The following is a 14737-nucleotide window of genomic DNA, read 5'->3' on the forward strand; positions in this document are numbered from 1 at the left end:
TGTTAAGGACAAAGCAGGCTGTGCTGCACAAATCTGGGGAGGTTGGTTTGTTCAGTTCCAAACTCGACTTTCATCATAATTGCTTTCATTTCTGATTAGGAATTGTTTGTTTTTTATAGAAACCCCTCAGTGTGTCTGTCCCTGCACCCCTGTGTCTAGCACAGATTGCACAGCAGCTAATCCTGGCCTGAAGCCCAGTTGAGCTGTGGGGCTGCTGAAGGACAGGCTGCATTGCTGTGGGGCTGCTGAAGGATAGGCTGCATTTCTGCAGTGCTGCTGAAGAGCAGGCTGCACTGCTGCAGTGGAGCTGGTTTAAGAACAGGGTGCATTGCTGCTGAAGGACAGGCTGCATTGCTGCAGTGCTGCTGCTGAAGAGCAGGCTGCATTGCTGCAGTGGAGCTGGTTTAAGAACAGGCTGCATTGCTGCTAAAGGACAGGTTGTACTGCTGCAGCGGTGCTGCTGAAGAACAGGCTGCACTGCTGCCAGCTCTGAGCACCCAGGGTGAGCAGTGGTGCCACAGCTGCTGGCAGCCAGCCCTGCACCCTGACCCTGGGCACTCCAATCCCCTGGCTGCACTGTAAATGCAGGAGGGAGGAGAATCATTTCAGTTCTCATCTCTAGAGTGCTTTGCACTCTGCCTCTGTGTTCCAAGAGCTTATTAGAAGGAATTGTGTGTGCTCAGCATCCCCAGGTACTGAACTGCAGATAATTTCTCATCTGCCAAATTTGTGACATGCTGAGGAGCAGCACTGGCTGGGATGAGAAGAGATCAGGCTTGGGCTGCAAATGCAGTGTCACAATCTGATAGGAGTTTGGAGTGGTTAAGAAGCACTTCTAGTCATTCTTTGTGCCTGCAAAAATATTTATGTGGCTCAGTAGATGGGAATGGAATGAGGGGACTGATCTTGGCTGAGTTTCCTTTCTTTTGTGGATTTTTTTTCCACTTTGTAGGCTTCCCACTGTCTGTTTACTTGGTTAGATTTAAAGGAGACTGGAAGTGTAAGTCCAGAAATGAAGGCTTGAAGTGGGAATGTGTTTGCATTTCTTCAGAAAGGAGTGAGAAGACAGAATGCTGCTTCCAGTTGGAAATGCCCTGGAAGATGTTAACTTTGCATCAGCTCTCAGTTGTGCTCCACACTCTGGTTATAATTTTAAAGCAAAGTGCATATTTGACCTGTGCTTTTTGAATTTCAGCTTCGGAAATGAAAATTGGATTATAAGGCAAAAAATTTGGATGTCCAGAATGACAATAGGAATGCAATGTAATACATATTATTAAATATATGGGTACTATTTCAATAGTGGTCTTTCAAGTATTGCTAGAGTGTTTGCTAAAAACTAGGGATGAATTTGAGCTCATAGATTTGAAAGGTTGAAAGTATATGTTATTTTTGTGCTAGCTGATAAAGCAGATGGTGGATGGTGTGTAAAATGTTAATTAAGGAACAAGTGGGATGGACTGTGGAAATAAAAATGCCAAAAGATGAAGTTGCCTGTTTAAGTAAGGGTATGCTACAATCCAAATGTTTTGTGGAGATTAGTCTGTTACTGTTAGCAGAGCACATCTGAAAGTATAATTCTTTCATTTATTGTGCTCCTGCTTTCTCCTTTTATTTCTCTGTGCTGCTCCTGCTATGCACTTGTCCTGTACAAGGACCAATCAGTATTTGGGCCTTATATAATACTAGAAAAATTTAGATTATTTGGAGTAAAGAAATTTCTTTTAAAACTATGTGTTTCCTTACCTTTTAAGATACAAAATGTTTGTAGTTACAAGTATCAAAAAGTCCACCAAACTTGAAGAGCTAAGCAGCTGAAAAGAATTGTTTAAATTGCTTGAGCTCCAGACAACATGTGAATTCCTCCTACTTAGAGAGACTTCGGGTGGTGTGAGGTGGCTGAGCTTGGCTCACTGAACAACTGCAAGGGGAGACAAAGCTTTAAAGTGCAGTCTGGTGGGCATGGCAGTGGGAACTGGATCAGCTGCTTCAGTGGGTGCTGCTGCAGAGCTGCTCACACAGTGTGCTTTTATTGGTCTCAATTTATGACGTGTAATTACATGTGTACAAAGGTAGAAAACAGATCTAAATACTATTTCTTAAGGAGAAGCTTATTATCCAAAATTTCCAGAAATTAATTATTCAAATAAAGAAAAGTAATAATATGGGCATTTTTCTCTCTTAACCAAATCAATGATTTGTGGAAAATATTTTAATCCCATGAACATTCCCTTGCTTTTTTCTTTGGCCTTCCATTCCAATGGTAAATGATGGGAATTAATCCCCGCTGTGGTTCCTGCTTTGATCCCAGAAGAAGTTTCAGGCACTGCAGCAGAGAAATACTATCCTCTGCTTGTTTTATCCTCCTCTCCTTGGGGTTCAGGTGTGACCTGTTTCAGTAGCAGTGGTGTAGCAGACAGCAGTTCTGCACTGATCCCTTCCAGTGGCCCACGAGCTAATAAAGTGACTCTTGGTGAGGCAAAGGGCCTGCAGGAGGGGTTTCCTCAGAAACTGCCTAATGCAGCGTTCAGAGCTGCTGTGGTGCCATGCTGCTGCTAATTATAGCTGCAGCACAAAGCACCAGTGTCAGTTTGCAAACAGAAGAGTTAATTGCCACATTGGACCTTTGAAATAGCAGATAAACAAATTTATTCTGTAAGATAAAAAGACTATTAATGTGTTCCTGCTGTGGTTGTCTGCCTTATTGCCTCTCTCATTTCCTGAGGCTCTGTAATTAAACACATTAGTGTGTGCTGAGGCTGTGTGGGAACAGGAGATAGATGACGACCTATTTCATGATTCACTGAGGTAATTCATCGTGGCCTTGCATGGTGTAAAAACCAAACACAGTAACTGGAAAGCTGTTAGTATTCTTGTGGGCATTGGAGACACTGGAAACAGCCCTCTTTCTGTTTTCATTTAATTTGTTTCTGTGTTCAGTGGAAAACACAGCAGGTTGAGAAACATGGCACACAAAATCAGTGTTGCCAACTCAGTCTAATTTCTGCATTGCCATTTCTTACTTTCCCAATTTGGCACATGAACTTTTAAGATAAAGCTTACCTGTACTATAAGAAGCCTTTTAATTTCTTCAGAAAAACCCATTAGCTTGCATTAAAAGTAGCTAGATTTCATGGGTTCTCTTGTCCCTCCAAAGATGATGCTTGGTGCAATAGACACCTTCAAGTGAGGTCAGTTATTTCAGCTGGAATTCCCGGTTTCTTAGCTGCCTCATCATCTTCCAGGTATTTTAATCACATTATTGCCTGCCTGATCACTGGTCTTAAACCCAGACCACATCAGACAGCACCCACCTGGTGCTCCGTGCCCCAAATGGAGAGAGTTTCAGTCCAGCTGAAATCTTCTCTTTTCTCATCCAGTCAGCTCTGCTGGATTCATTTGTAGACTGAGAATTCCATGAAAGCAATGACTCTGAAAATGGAGGAAGTAGCCTGTGTGCAAGAAACAGAAATAGGGAAGAAAAGACTTCAGGCTTGCCCCAGCAACTGAGTGCAAAGGCAGTGTCTGGATCATGGTGCTGAGGGGCAGCATGCAGAGTTCCTGGCAGCTGGGAGGTTTTCTCTGACCCTTTCGTGCTGCAGTGAAAGGTTTTGGCAAGGCAGCTGCATTCCCAACCTCTGACAGAGCTGCTTGCTTGCACGTTAAACTCCCTCTCCTAATACACTTCTCAAGATATGCTTTGCAAAAACATGCATCCTAGAAAGTGCTTTTCAAAATAATGAGCTGGACATAGAACTCAGTGTGAAGGGCTGAGTAAAGTCTGTCTGAGAAAATAGCAGTAACAATAATAATAACAACAATGGTTAAAAAACAGAAAAAAAAATGGGCCAAATGGAATGACTTGCATAAATCAGAGAGCCTGGACTTTACTCTTCTCTGGTGTGATGGATCAGATTCAGGCTGGAAACAAGAAAGGTGAACTAATGGCAAGTTTGTAGTGCTTTTTCAGACACTAATGTGGAGTTTCTGTTATTTGTACTGCTTCTTTGGGTGGGGACTTCCAGGTACAAGGCATTATGTCTCCCTTACCTTTTGGAGCTTTGATGTTAAATTTTAAAACGAGAAATGAGAAGTTGTTGAGTTATAGCGGTCTGGAATACTCTGGAAGGAGAGAATTAATTTAAATTTGGGCAGAGAGTTGTCTTTGAGGTTTGTTTTTTGCTGTCTTTAGGTGACATAGTGTGAGTGGAGCTGTACTGCTGTTCAGGCAAAGCAGAGGGAAGCCCAAGCCATAGATGATTGCTTAGGTTACAGTTTGTTCTGTGTTGATGCCTGCGTTGCTATCCGAAGCCACAAGCATTTTTTGCAATTTGATACTGTCCTGGTTCATATAATTCATTGGCTTTGCATGTCTGTCAGCTTTTTTAAGGCAAGAATGTCAGCACAAGGTGCATCCAAGTGAATCGGGGCTGGCCAGGAGCAGTAGAGTAGCAACTGTTGCTATTTGCAGTGCTGACAGTGATCTTTTCTGCACACCCTCATTTTGGACAGGAGCCCTGCTCAGGAACACAGCATCTGGTAGAGGAATGATTTGATTTTAATGGGGATCTTGTAACCACATTTTCAGAGATTTTGGTGAAACAAGATGCTAATATCACGTTTGAAATGGTAAGAGCTGAGAGGGAGAAGCCCCCATCTCCCTAAGCATAAGCTAACTGGCAGAATATGTGAGAAATTAGCATCTTCTTTCTAGGATGTCTGGTGTCAGGATGTAAATCATCCCCAGGAAGACTGCTGACACCTTTGTATGGCTTATTTCCTTGTGGACTTTATTTGCACACATCACAGTTAGTGTCTCACTCCCAGGGCATATGACTGCTTTAGGTGCAGATGTGTAAATCCAGGGTGGTTTATCTAATGCCCTCAGGATTATGCTTTATTACAGTCCTTCTGACACAGATGGTGTTGTAAACGGCTGCTGGAAATAGTAGATTTAAGTATTCCCAGCACTGTAGTATCAGAAAGAAGGAAGCAGTACAGATTTACTTCTCAACAAGGGCTGTGCTTATAAATGCCCCTCCTTGGAATGCAGAGACTGCAGGCATTGTGTGTGCCACTACAGTGACAGCTGCATTCATTGTGCATGGCTCCCCTGCAGGCAGAGGTTATACCAGCACTGCTGCTGCTGGGAAGGAAAAAAACTCAAGTACTAAACCCACCAACCTAAAGGTATCTAGGAAAGCTTTTGTTGACTGTGTGGAATACGCAGAATTCTATTAAGCAGCAGCATATTCCTCCTAGGAATCTTTTCTTGTCTTAGTTAAAACGAATCCTACAGAAACAATAGTATTAGGAATCAGTGAGTCTGTTACTTCGTGTGGCAACTTTAAATACTCAGATTCACAGACTGTGGGTCAGCCAGCTTATTAATTATGCTCCTAAGTGCCAAGTTAGCTAAGAGTTTGATTTTTATTTCCTGTAGGTATTATCAACCCAAAGAATCCTAAGGAAGCACCAAAGTCCTTCAGCTTTGACTACTCTTACTGGTCCCACACATCGGTGAGTGCTTTTACAAGAAAACCTGGTTTTGTTGTTGTTGCTGTTTGAGAAGAGAATTTAACATTCTCTTCTGATATGCCACCTGTCAGATGTTTCTACACAGTCTTTCTCACCCACATTCAGGTTGAAAGCTTGTCATTGTATGTTGTGTTTCCCTGTTTGGGTGAGAGCAGAAAGCTAAAACAACTTGTAAATATTTGAAAGATTACTGAAAATATTCTCCAACAATGTTCAGTTCTAAATGTTTTAAGGATGTGCATATGCCATGGTTAATTCATTTTCCCTCTTGGACAAATGGCAGTGGCTCGTGTTCTTACAGTTCAAGGACATGTGATCTGCGTTTTGTTGGCATATCTGGAAAAGGCAGAACAGTGATCCTTGTTTCCAATAGCTGCAAAAGCAGTAAATTCTCATCCAGCTCCTGTGCCCCACCCTTCTGAATCGGTGTTAAACTCTCACCGACTTCCAGGAATTGTTCTCCTGCAGAACTGTGTTGTTCTGCCACCTCCTCCTCCTCCCCTGCCTTGTTTTCTAAAAGATGTTGAAAGAAGCGATAATGCATTTCTCTAAGACTAATTTTAGTAAGTTGGATCGTGAAATAAGGCTTAATATTTCTGAGCAAATGTGTGGTCAATGAGACTGTTTTCACAATAAAATACTTGCCTCTCTTACTGAGTTTTTCAGAACAGCATGAAAGTTGATTATAGCCCAGTCCCAGGAACATTATGAACAGAATGCATGAAAACTAGCAGATAAGCAGCATCAAGGAACAGAAGAGGGCTGATAAAATCTTGATCCCGACGTTAGAATGTTAGCACAGCTAAATTTGTCCTGATTTCAGGAGCAGGTAATGTTAAGATGCAACATTTCAGGAAGCAAGAGAATGCTAGATTAAGAATAAGATACACTCACAAACAATGCAGTGACATTGTCACTGTTGTTCTTCTCCATTTTGTTCTGCCTTGGGAAAAACCTGTGTGTAAAAATGGCCTCATTTGCCTCTTCCTAAGGGATTGGCCCACACGATAGAAGTATAAAAAAAAAAGCAAAACTCAGTTGTTTTTTTAAATCTTACCCTAATGATAGGGGAAGTCTGTGTTTATGATATTTTGGTGTCTTTGCAGCCTGAAGATCCCTGCTTTGCATCTCAGAGCCGTGTGTACAATGATATTGGGAAGGAGATGCTCCTGCATGCCTTTGAGGGCTACAATGTGTGCATTTTTGCCTATGGGCAGACTGGAGCTGGGAAATCCTACACCATGATGGGCAAGCAGGAGGAGAGCCAAGCAGGCATCATTCCCCAGGTAGGAGCAAGCCCAGAAAGGGAATTTGGTATTTATGGCATCTTCAGAGACACACTTGTGTTTTCTATTGCAGTAAGAGTTAAGAGAACTAAAGCTTACTGCTGATGTTACATACAGAATAATGATACTCGTGAAACCTAGAGCAATTGTAGAGGTACTAGATAAAACAAGGTTGATAGTGATGTAGGACTGAGATGAATTATCTTCCCACTGAGGCTGCGTGTGGCCGATGCATTACGTTCATTTTCTTCCACTGCCCTCATTCTAAAGCCATTCCCATGCCATGTCCTAATAGTTACTTGTTATTTCTCAGTAAAGACTAATTTCTGACTTGGGTTTAATCTCTTTTCAGCTATGTGAAGAGCTGTTTGAGAAAATCAATGACAACAGCAATGAGGAAATGTCATATTCTGTAGAGGTGAGTGTGGTGAGGGATCACAGAATGTCTGTATGCTGCACATCAGACTGAGCTTAGGTGCTGGGTTATTAATGTTGCATTAAAATGCTGATTTCTGATTAGTTTGGGTTTTTTAATTTTATTTTTTAAGGCTTTATGTCTTTTCTCTTTTTCATGTTTGAGACAAATGTAAAAACCTTTCTGTGACTCTTTCTTACCCTCATCAGAAAACTAGTGTTCCTTTACCTGTGTAGTAATCCTGGAAGAAATGATGAGCTGAAAAGTTTAAAGATGCATTTACAGATTTTTTTTTTTTCTGATAGCTGGAAGACTGCATGTTTGTAGTCAAATACTATAGCCATGATTTTTAAAATCAAAAGTTGCTTCTGCATACAAGAAAGATCAATTTTTTTTTGTCTTCTTAAGTTTGCTCTGGTGGTTCATAAGAGAGATTCCTTGGAAGCAGAATCCTTTTACCATCTGTCTTGTTTGATGCTTGTGCTGTGTCATATTAAAGCTGTTAAGATGATTGTGGACTTCAGTGTATAATTTTTCATTACACACAAATGTTTTTTGAAATGATTGAAGGATGAAAGGATGGATGCAAGGCCATCAGCTTATGTTAGAGATGTGATGCTGGAGACTTTTGACTCTTGCCTCTGCCAGTGTTTAAGCTGTTAAATGAGCAGAGACACCCACTTACAGCTTTCCTCTGGTGGGCTGGGGGAATTTTTACCACTGGCACTCTGAAATGCTGTGGTGGAGACCTACAGAAATACTGAATTGTCTGTGAAAATTCCTGTTTTCAGGTGAGTTACATGGAGATTTACTGTGAGAGAGTCAGAGACTTATTGAACCCGAAGAACAAAGGGAATTTGAGGGTGCGAGAGCATCCTCTCCTTGGACCCTACGTGGAAGATCTGTCCAAGTTAGCAGTCACATCTTACACAGACATTGCAGACCTCATGGATGCTGGGAACAAAGCCAGGTTAGTCATGGGAGTGTGTTATGCATTTTTATCACTGCTACGCATTAGCACTTTAAAAAAACCTCTTGTAAGTCAGGAGTGTTATTGAAATATGCACTGATCAATGCTGTTGAAAGCTGAAATTGCTTTGTGTGCTGAACTAGTGCTACAAATAGCTGTGTAGACATTTAAAGATTGCAATGACTTGAGATGAAGTCTAAATAATTATACTTCTGCCTTTGCTGTGTACTCTGTCATTATCCTAGTATAAAACCTATGTGAATAGTCTCCTCTTTCCTTAATTTAGGTGGTCAGGACTAAAGTTGGCCTTCCAGCTTCAGTTTCTGGTTCCTTATTAGTTGTTTCCATGTCAGCTGTTTGCTCCATTTAACAATATGTGAGAAAGACTCACATAAATGCTGCTCAAGTGTTCTTGGGTGTTTGCATGGAAGATGAACTACTGAGTACCCAGATGGAGAAAGCTGTTTAAACTGATCAAGATGGGAGTAACTCAGGAGTGAAAAAATGAAAGAGCTTGGTAATGATATTAGGTGTGGCTGGGTCTTGGTTCCAGGGCAGCACATCACCTGTGCAGCCCCTTGCTCTCATTCCTCTGCAGCTGTATTCAGCCCTGCAGGTGATTGTCTTTTTCTGAAAGGCTCATATCTGTTCATACTTCAGGACTGTGGCAGCCACCAACATGAATGAAACCAGCAGTCGCTCTCATGCTGTGTTTACAATTGTCTTTACCCAGAAGAAACATGACACAGAGACTGACCTTTCCACAGAGAAGGTGTGTTACAGATAAGTGCCTTTCTGCCTGATTTTCACTGATCTTCCAGTGACTCTGTAGCTGTGTCCTTGCTCTGCCTGAGCAAGCACTGATTGTCTGTTCCTGCTCTCTCTGCCCAGGTCAGCAAGATCAGCCTGGTGGATCTGGCTGGCAGCGAGCGAGCTGACTCCACCGGGGCCAAGGGAACTCGGCTAAAGGTGCAGGGCCACAGGGGTGCTGGGGAGGGCACAGGCATCCCCTGGGCTCTGTGCTGCACAAATCAGCACTTGTAACTGGGGAAAAATGTTGCAAACCTGAAGACTACAGAGATTCATGGTTGAGCAGTTTTAATTACTATGTAATACTGGTTTATGCTTTCTCAGGAAGGAGCAAATATAAACAAGTCTCTCACCACTCTGGGCAAAGTTATTTCAGCATTGGCTGAAGTGGTAAGTAGAGCATTTCCTTGCCTGCAACAAGCTTTGCATAGCTGGTCAAATGGAAGCAGTGAAATCCTTGGAGTACAGCAGAATCATCTGCTGTTCTTGGCCTTGCATTCTCAGCCCTATTAGCTGGGTGTGTTTTGATAGATGAAGAGAGTTGATACTATTCTGTGGGTGTCACACAGGCTGTCAACAGATGGAAGCAGTGGCTTGTTTAACTGTGAAGAAGCCTGTGTTTATGTAGAGGACATGTTCACATAGCAAGTTTAGACCTTCAGTGCAGTAATTTTACTTTTATTTGAAAGAATAATTTTAGAAAACTTAACTGAAGGTTTGTTGTTAAAATTTATAGAAACATCAGTGCAATAATTTGATTCACTGGCTTTCTTTGTAATAGCAAGACTTAATAATGTCTTAAGTCAGCATATATTGATCCAAGCGAAACGTTGTGGGTTTAGAAAAGCACTCTGTCTTTTATTTTTGTACTCAACTACTATTACAAAAATCCAAACAAAACAAATAAATGATTATTTTGCCTTTTAAATGCGAGTCAACACCTTGGACAGGTTGAATATGCTGAAGTATTTTTTTAGATGATTTTTTTTCCATTGAAGTGATTCTCTTTAATTTGGCTTCTAAGAAAAGGAAGTACTGTCATGGTAAATGATAGCTAAATCTCTGTTAAGAAGCTCATCCTTTTTCTTTCTTTTTCCTTAATGCTTTCAAATTAGGATAACTGCACCAGCAAGGTATGATGATCTCAGTAGGCGTAGATGTTGGTTTCTTTGCCTAGTGTAAGGTTTGCTGCTTGGAATTGTGTTAGAACACAGAATTTAAATGTCAGGAAGATGTTCTTACACAGAAAACCTTTCTTATTTTTCATATTGTGTGGTTTCTTTGTAGAGCAAAAAGAAGAAGAAGACAGACTTTATACCCTACAGGGATTCTGTACTAACGTGGCTGCTTCGAGAAAATCTGGGTATGGCTGATTTGTCTGTGCCAGTATGGAAAGAAAGTCTCACTGGATATTCTGACTGCTTTTAACTCACTTAAATTTGTATTGAATATGAGATTAAATATCTTTAGTAGCCAAATCTGAGTCATCATAATTCTATTTTGTCTCAATGCTATAACTCTTTCCTGTGTTTTTTGTATGTTTCTAAGTACTGTAGAATTTATTGAATTCTAGAATTTATTGAAAGCACAGATATTTTAGGTAGGTAGGTGATGCCTACAATGTGTGCTGTAGTTTCATCTAAAATCTTGCCTGTTCACTGTAGGTGGTAACTCCAGAACTGCAATGGTTGCTGCTCTCAGTCCAGCAGACATAAACTACGATGAAACTTTGAGCACTTTGAGGTACTTTCTTTTCCTCTGGGATGGGTATGGGTATGGGTAACTGTTTGCTCTAGAGACCACACTTTGTCCTTTAAACCTTTGGTTTATTGTAAGTTGATTATTATCTGTAGGGAAGAAAACTCTACTGGCAAGAACTCAGTTACCCTCCAGAGGAAGCAGGGAGTTATTGCCTGCTCTTCTGACATACAGCTGCAAGCTAAATGTCTTCTGTTGCTGCATTGCTGTGTTGCATATGAGCTGTACATGCAGTTGCATGTTTGTGGTGAGGTGTCACTGTTCTGTCTGTCTGCAGGTATGCTGACCGTGCCAAGCAGATCAAATGCAATGCTGTCATCAACGAGGATCCCAACGCCAAGCTGGTGCGGGAGCTGAAGGAGGAGGTGACGAGGCTCAAGGATCTCCTGCGTGCCCAGGGGCTGGGAGACATTATTGACAGTAAGTGCATTCAACACTCCTCACCATGCTGGGCTGGCCTCTGGACCAGAGGAGGAAGACCCCAGCCTGCCAGAGAAAGGGATTTAAAACACGGGTTTGAAACATAGGTGCTGATATTTAAGTTTTGAACATGATTTTAGAAATGGCAGCCCCTTGTGTCTTTGAACGACCATCTTAGGTTTGTGTGTGGAGTTGACAGGCAACCTTCAAACTCTCAAGGGAAAATATGGAGTTTGAATTTCCTATTATTGTAGGAATGCTTTTGTATAACAAAACTTCCACATTCAGGACTTGCTATTCTGAGTTAAGGAGGGCTTTTTGTCTGGCTGCCAATAAAAGAGCTGAGATACAGAAACTCCCTTTCATACTGAGGAAAAAAGGGCATCTTTCCTTCCTCCTTCGAGGTTAAGGTTATTACTTGATACCTGGCTTCAGTGCTATCCTTGCTCACAAAAGAAAACAATGGCTGATGTTACACAGTGCCCTGAGTGACAAATCATTTGTCATCTTGAAATAACTGTGTAACAGCTGCTTGTGAATAACGAATGAATCCTGTTGGGAGATTTGGAGGTAGGTTGGCAGAGCAGTGTTGTACTGATTTGCTTTGCCAGCAACTTCTTAAAGCACTAGAACACACTTGTGCTCAATTTCCTTATCCTCATTCCAAACAAAACAAATGAACTGAAATTTTAGCTGCTACATTCTTCTACAATATAAACAGTGATTTAATTCCTAGTGAAGGAAATGCCCATAAAAGCACAGAAAGTATTCCAGTGGATTAAAAGCTGCTTTGACTTAAAAAAACCAGAAATGTTGCACCAGTTTCTGATTTTTTCAGACCTTTTTGTCAGTGAAGCAAAAGTCCTGACTTAGTCACAGACTACTAAAGATGTGTAACATACATTTACCTCTTTGTTTGCTTGTTTTCAAGAGAATGGGGCCAGAAGACAATGAAATACAAGAGTTTTTATGCTTGTTACAGTCTGTGGGTTTTGGTTCTAAATCCAAACTGAAAAAACTGTGTTACTGAAAACTGTGTTTTGTTTCTTTAAACATCAAGTAGTATTCTCTTCCCTTCCTGTGTCACTAGTGAACCTTCAGTTTTGATCCTTCTTGTATTTTCCCTCCTCCTTCCTTTCAGTTGATCCAATGGGAGATGAATACTCTGGAAGTGGAGTCAAATGTGTGTATTGTGTGGTTCTCTTTTTAACCTGCTTTCTCTGGGTCAGCTTTTAACAGAGCTTTGCATGCCAGCATTTCTCACAGGGAAATCCCAGACAGAACACTCACTGGAATGCAGTGCAGGTTCATGGAAACCAGCCTCACCAGCACTTCTTAGATTGAGAACACAATCAAAAAAAGTGCAAAGTTTAAAGTACAACGTGTTCATTTTTCCTTTCTGGCAGAATACAGAAGGGACAGTGGTAGTTCTCCAGTGTCTTTTCATGACAGTGCACGGTTTAGATTTGAACTAGAAAATCTTTCAAATCTTTTCCCAGTTACTCAGTTCCTGCTCATGTAGTTTCCTGGCATTTTAGCAGCTCTTTTCCACTTTGATGTATTTGTTTTAAATGTTTCAGTTGATGAACTCAAGATGAGGTATTACCAGTTCCTCCTGGACACTGCAGTGTATTTTTAATAGTCCTTAAAAAAAGAAAAAAGAAACAAGCCAGATATCTTATACTTGATAAAGGTCTCTTTTTTTGAGGTTAAGTGTACTTGGTTGCAGTTGCTTAACTTAAAAGGGCTAAAAACCTGTCAGCAAAGAGCATTTTATTTCTCTTGGTGTTTGCCTCTAAGAAAGGGCAATATATGCTGTCCATTGCAAGGGAAATGTACTCCATGTAAATTTTGTGTGGGTAGACTTTTTAAACTCTTTCAGTCAGTCTGTTTGACCCTCACTCAATATCAGCTGAAAGAGATCTGTCTGAAATTTCCTAAGATTGATGCTCCTGGTGGTGTAAAGACTCCTTCTGGCCTGTGTGACCTTGTGATGCTGTTTGCAGCGTGCACACGTCGCGGTGCGAGAGCCGCGCTGCAGGAGCGGTGTGCATGGGCTGGTTCTGCTCACAGCCACTCTGCCTTTCTTCAGGACTGCATGGCCTTTGGAGACTCCATCCCTGCTCTGTCATGCCTGCTTTCCTCATCCTGCCCATTCCCTTCCCTTAACCTGCTTCTCTTCTGTGAAACTCCCAGCCCTGCCTCCTGGATTTGCAGATGGTGGTTTTCAAACTGACTCGGGGCACTCATCAGTTCCATGAGGCTGAAAGAGCAGGTTGAGCGTGGAGTGAACTGGGGCATAAGGCCGACAATGGCAGGATTGTTCAGGGGAAGGCAGAGGAGACGAGGGAGGACAGGGAAATTTATGCAGTGTCTGGGTGAGCATCTCACTTTCGTAAGTGTGATGCCCCTGTTTATAACTTGCAGGGTCTGATTTGATATGTTTCTTTCCTGAAGTGACTTATTTTAAAGGATTTGTCTTTGAAATTAAATTTTAAAATATTAAGTTATTAAAACAGAGATATTCAGTTATCTGATATTTTTATGTTGGAAGATTTTTCTTTTGGTGTATGGTTATTCTGAGGATATGGTTTACAGATGTATCCAAGAAGCCAAGTTAAATTAATACAAATTTTCCTTGTATATTTGTTCTTAAATCATTCAGGCAGCTTTTCTTATTCTCTGGCTTTCAAGGCATTTTCAGGCCTGCAGGTTTTCAGGCTACAAAAGCTACCTTGTTAAATTTTGGAGGTCTTTAAAAGACCTTTCCAGTTTAAACTAACAGCCAAAAAGGTTTGAAGCACCTTCTGAAGTGTAAGACCCTTACCAGGTATTTTGCTGAACAGATATTTTAGATTTCCATTTTTATTCAGATAAGGAAGTTCAAGAAGCAGCATAATAATGTTGTGAATTCAAGTTCTCTTGTCCCTGTCCCACTGATAGGTGATTCACATCCTCTCTGGTGAGAATTTAGGGAGAGGAAGTTCTTTTTCCATGTGGTCAGAGTGCTTCAGCAGTGGAACCACTGCAGTGATAAAGATTTACTTAATCATCATTTCACGTTAAAGGACTCTGGAAGAGAATGTTTTCCTGAGCTTAAGGGATTGTCTCAGACTTCAGCCCAAAATGTCACTAATCTCACGAGGATCTGGTTCTGCTCTGAGCTTCAGGGTGCTCAGCTCTGTGCTCAGTCAGGAGTAGAATGGTTGCTTTTTGCCAATGTGTAATTTATTTTTTCAAGTTTTTTTGTTTAGAAAGTTTTATGATGCAGTCTTTCCTAGTGAACTTCTGGGTCTGGCCTGAGTTATTATGTTATAGTTGCTAGTATTAAAGGATTTGTTTCAGAACTGCCGTCTAAAAATTACAAAACTTGCCTTGTTGCTGCTTAAATGCTTTCCTCTTACACTGGTATTTCCTTCCTTCCTTCCTTCCTTCCTTCCTTCCTTCCTTCCTTCCTTCCTTCCTTCCTTCCTTCCTTCCTTCCTTCCTTCCTTCCTTCCTTCCTTCCTTCCTTCCTTCCTTCCTCCCTTCCTCCCTTCC

The 14737-nt window shown here is 41.3% G+C and overlaps 1 protein-coding gene across 6 annotated transcripts in view; it reads left to right on the forward strand.

Annotated features, from left to right (window-relative positions):
• Positions 1-14737, forward strand: part of KIF1B (kinesin family member 1B) — a 96818-nt gene that overhangs the window by 13763 nt on the left and 68318 nt on the right. For 3 of the 6 annotated variants that reach the window (XM_056508203.1, XM_056508206.1, XM_056508204.1), the window contains exons 3-13: positions 5444-5520; positions 6645-6824; positions 7177-7242; positions 8031-8209; positions 8870-8981; positions 9101-9178; positions 9344-9409; positions 10307-10382; positions 10684-10762; positions 11055-11197; positions 12339-12380. In XM_056508203.1, coding sequence (XP_056364178.1) covers positions 5444-5520; positions 6645-6824; positions 7177-7242; positions 8031-8209; positions 8870-8981; positions 9101-9178; positions 9344-9409; positions 10307-10382; positions 10684-10762; positions 11055-11197; positions 12339-12380 — 1098 coding nt within the window. The remainder of the gene's footprint in view (positions 1-5443; positions 5521-6644; positions 6825-7176; positions 7243-8030; positions 8210-8869; positions 8982-9100; positions 9179-9343; positions 9410-10306; positions 10383-10683; positions 10763-11054; positions 11198-12338; positions 12381-14737) is intronic. The other 3 variants (XM_056508209.1, XM_056508205.1, XM_056508207.1) reach the window with 1 other exon arrangement.

This window comes from Oenanthe melanoleuca, chromosome 21 (genome assembly GCF_029582105.1).
Source record: "Oenanthe melanoleuca isolate GR-GAL-2019-014 chromosome 21, OMel1.0, whole genome shotgun sequence".
Taxonomy (NCBI): domain Eukaryota; kingdom Metazoa; phylum Chordata; class Aves; order Passeriformes; family Muscicapidae; genus Oenanthe; species Oenanthe melanoleuca.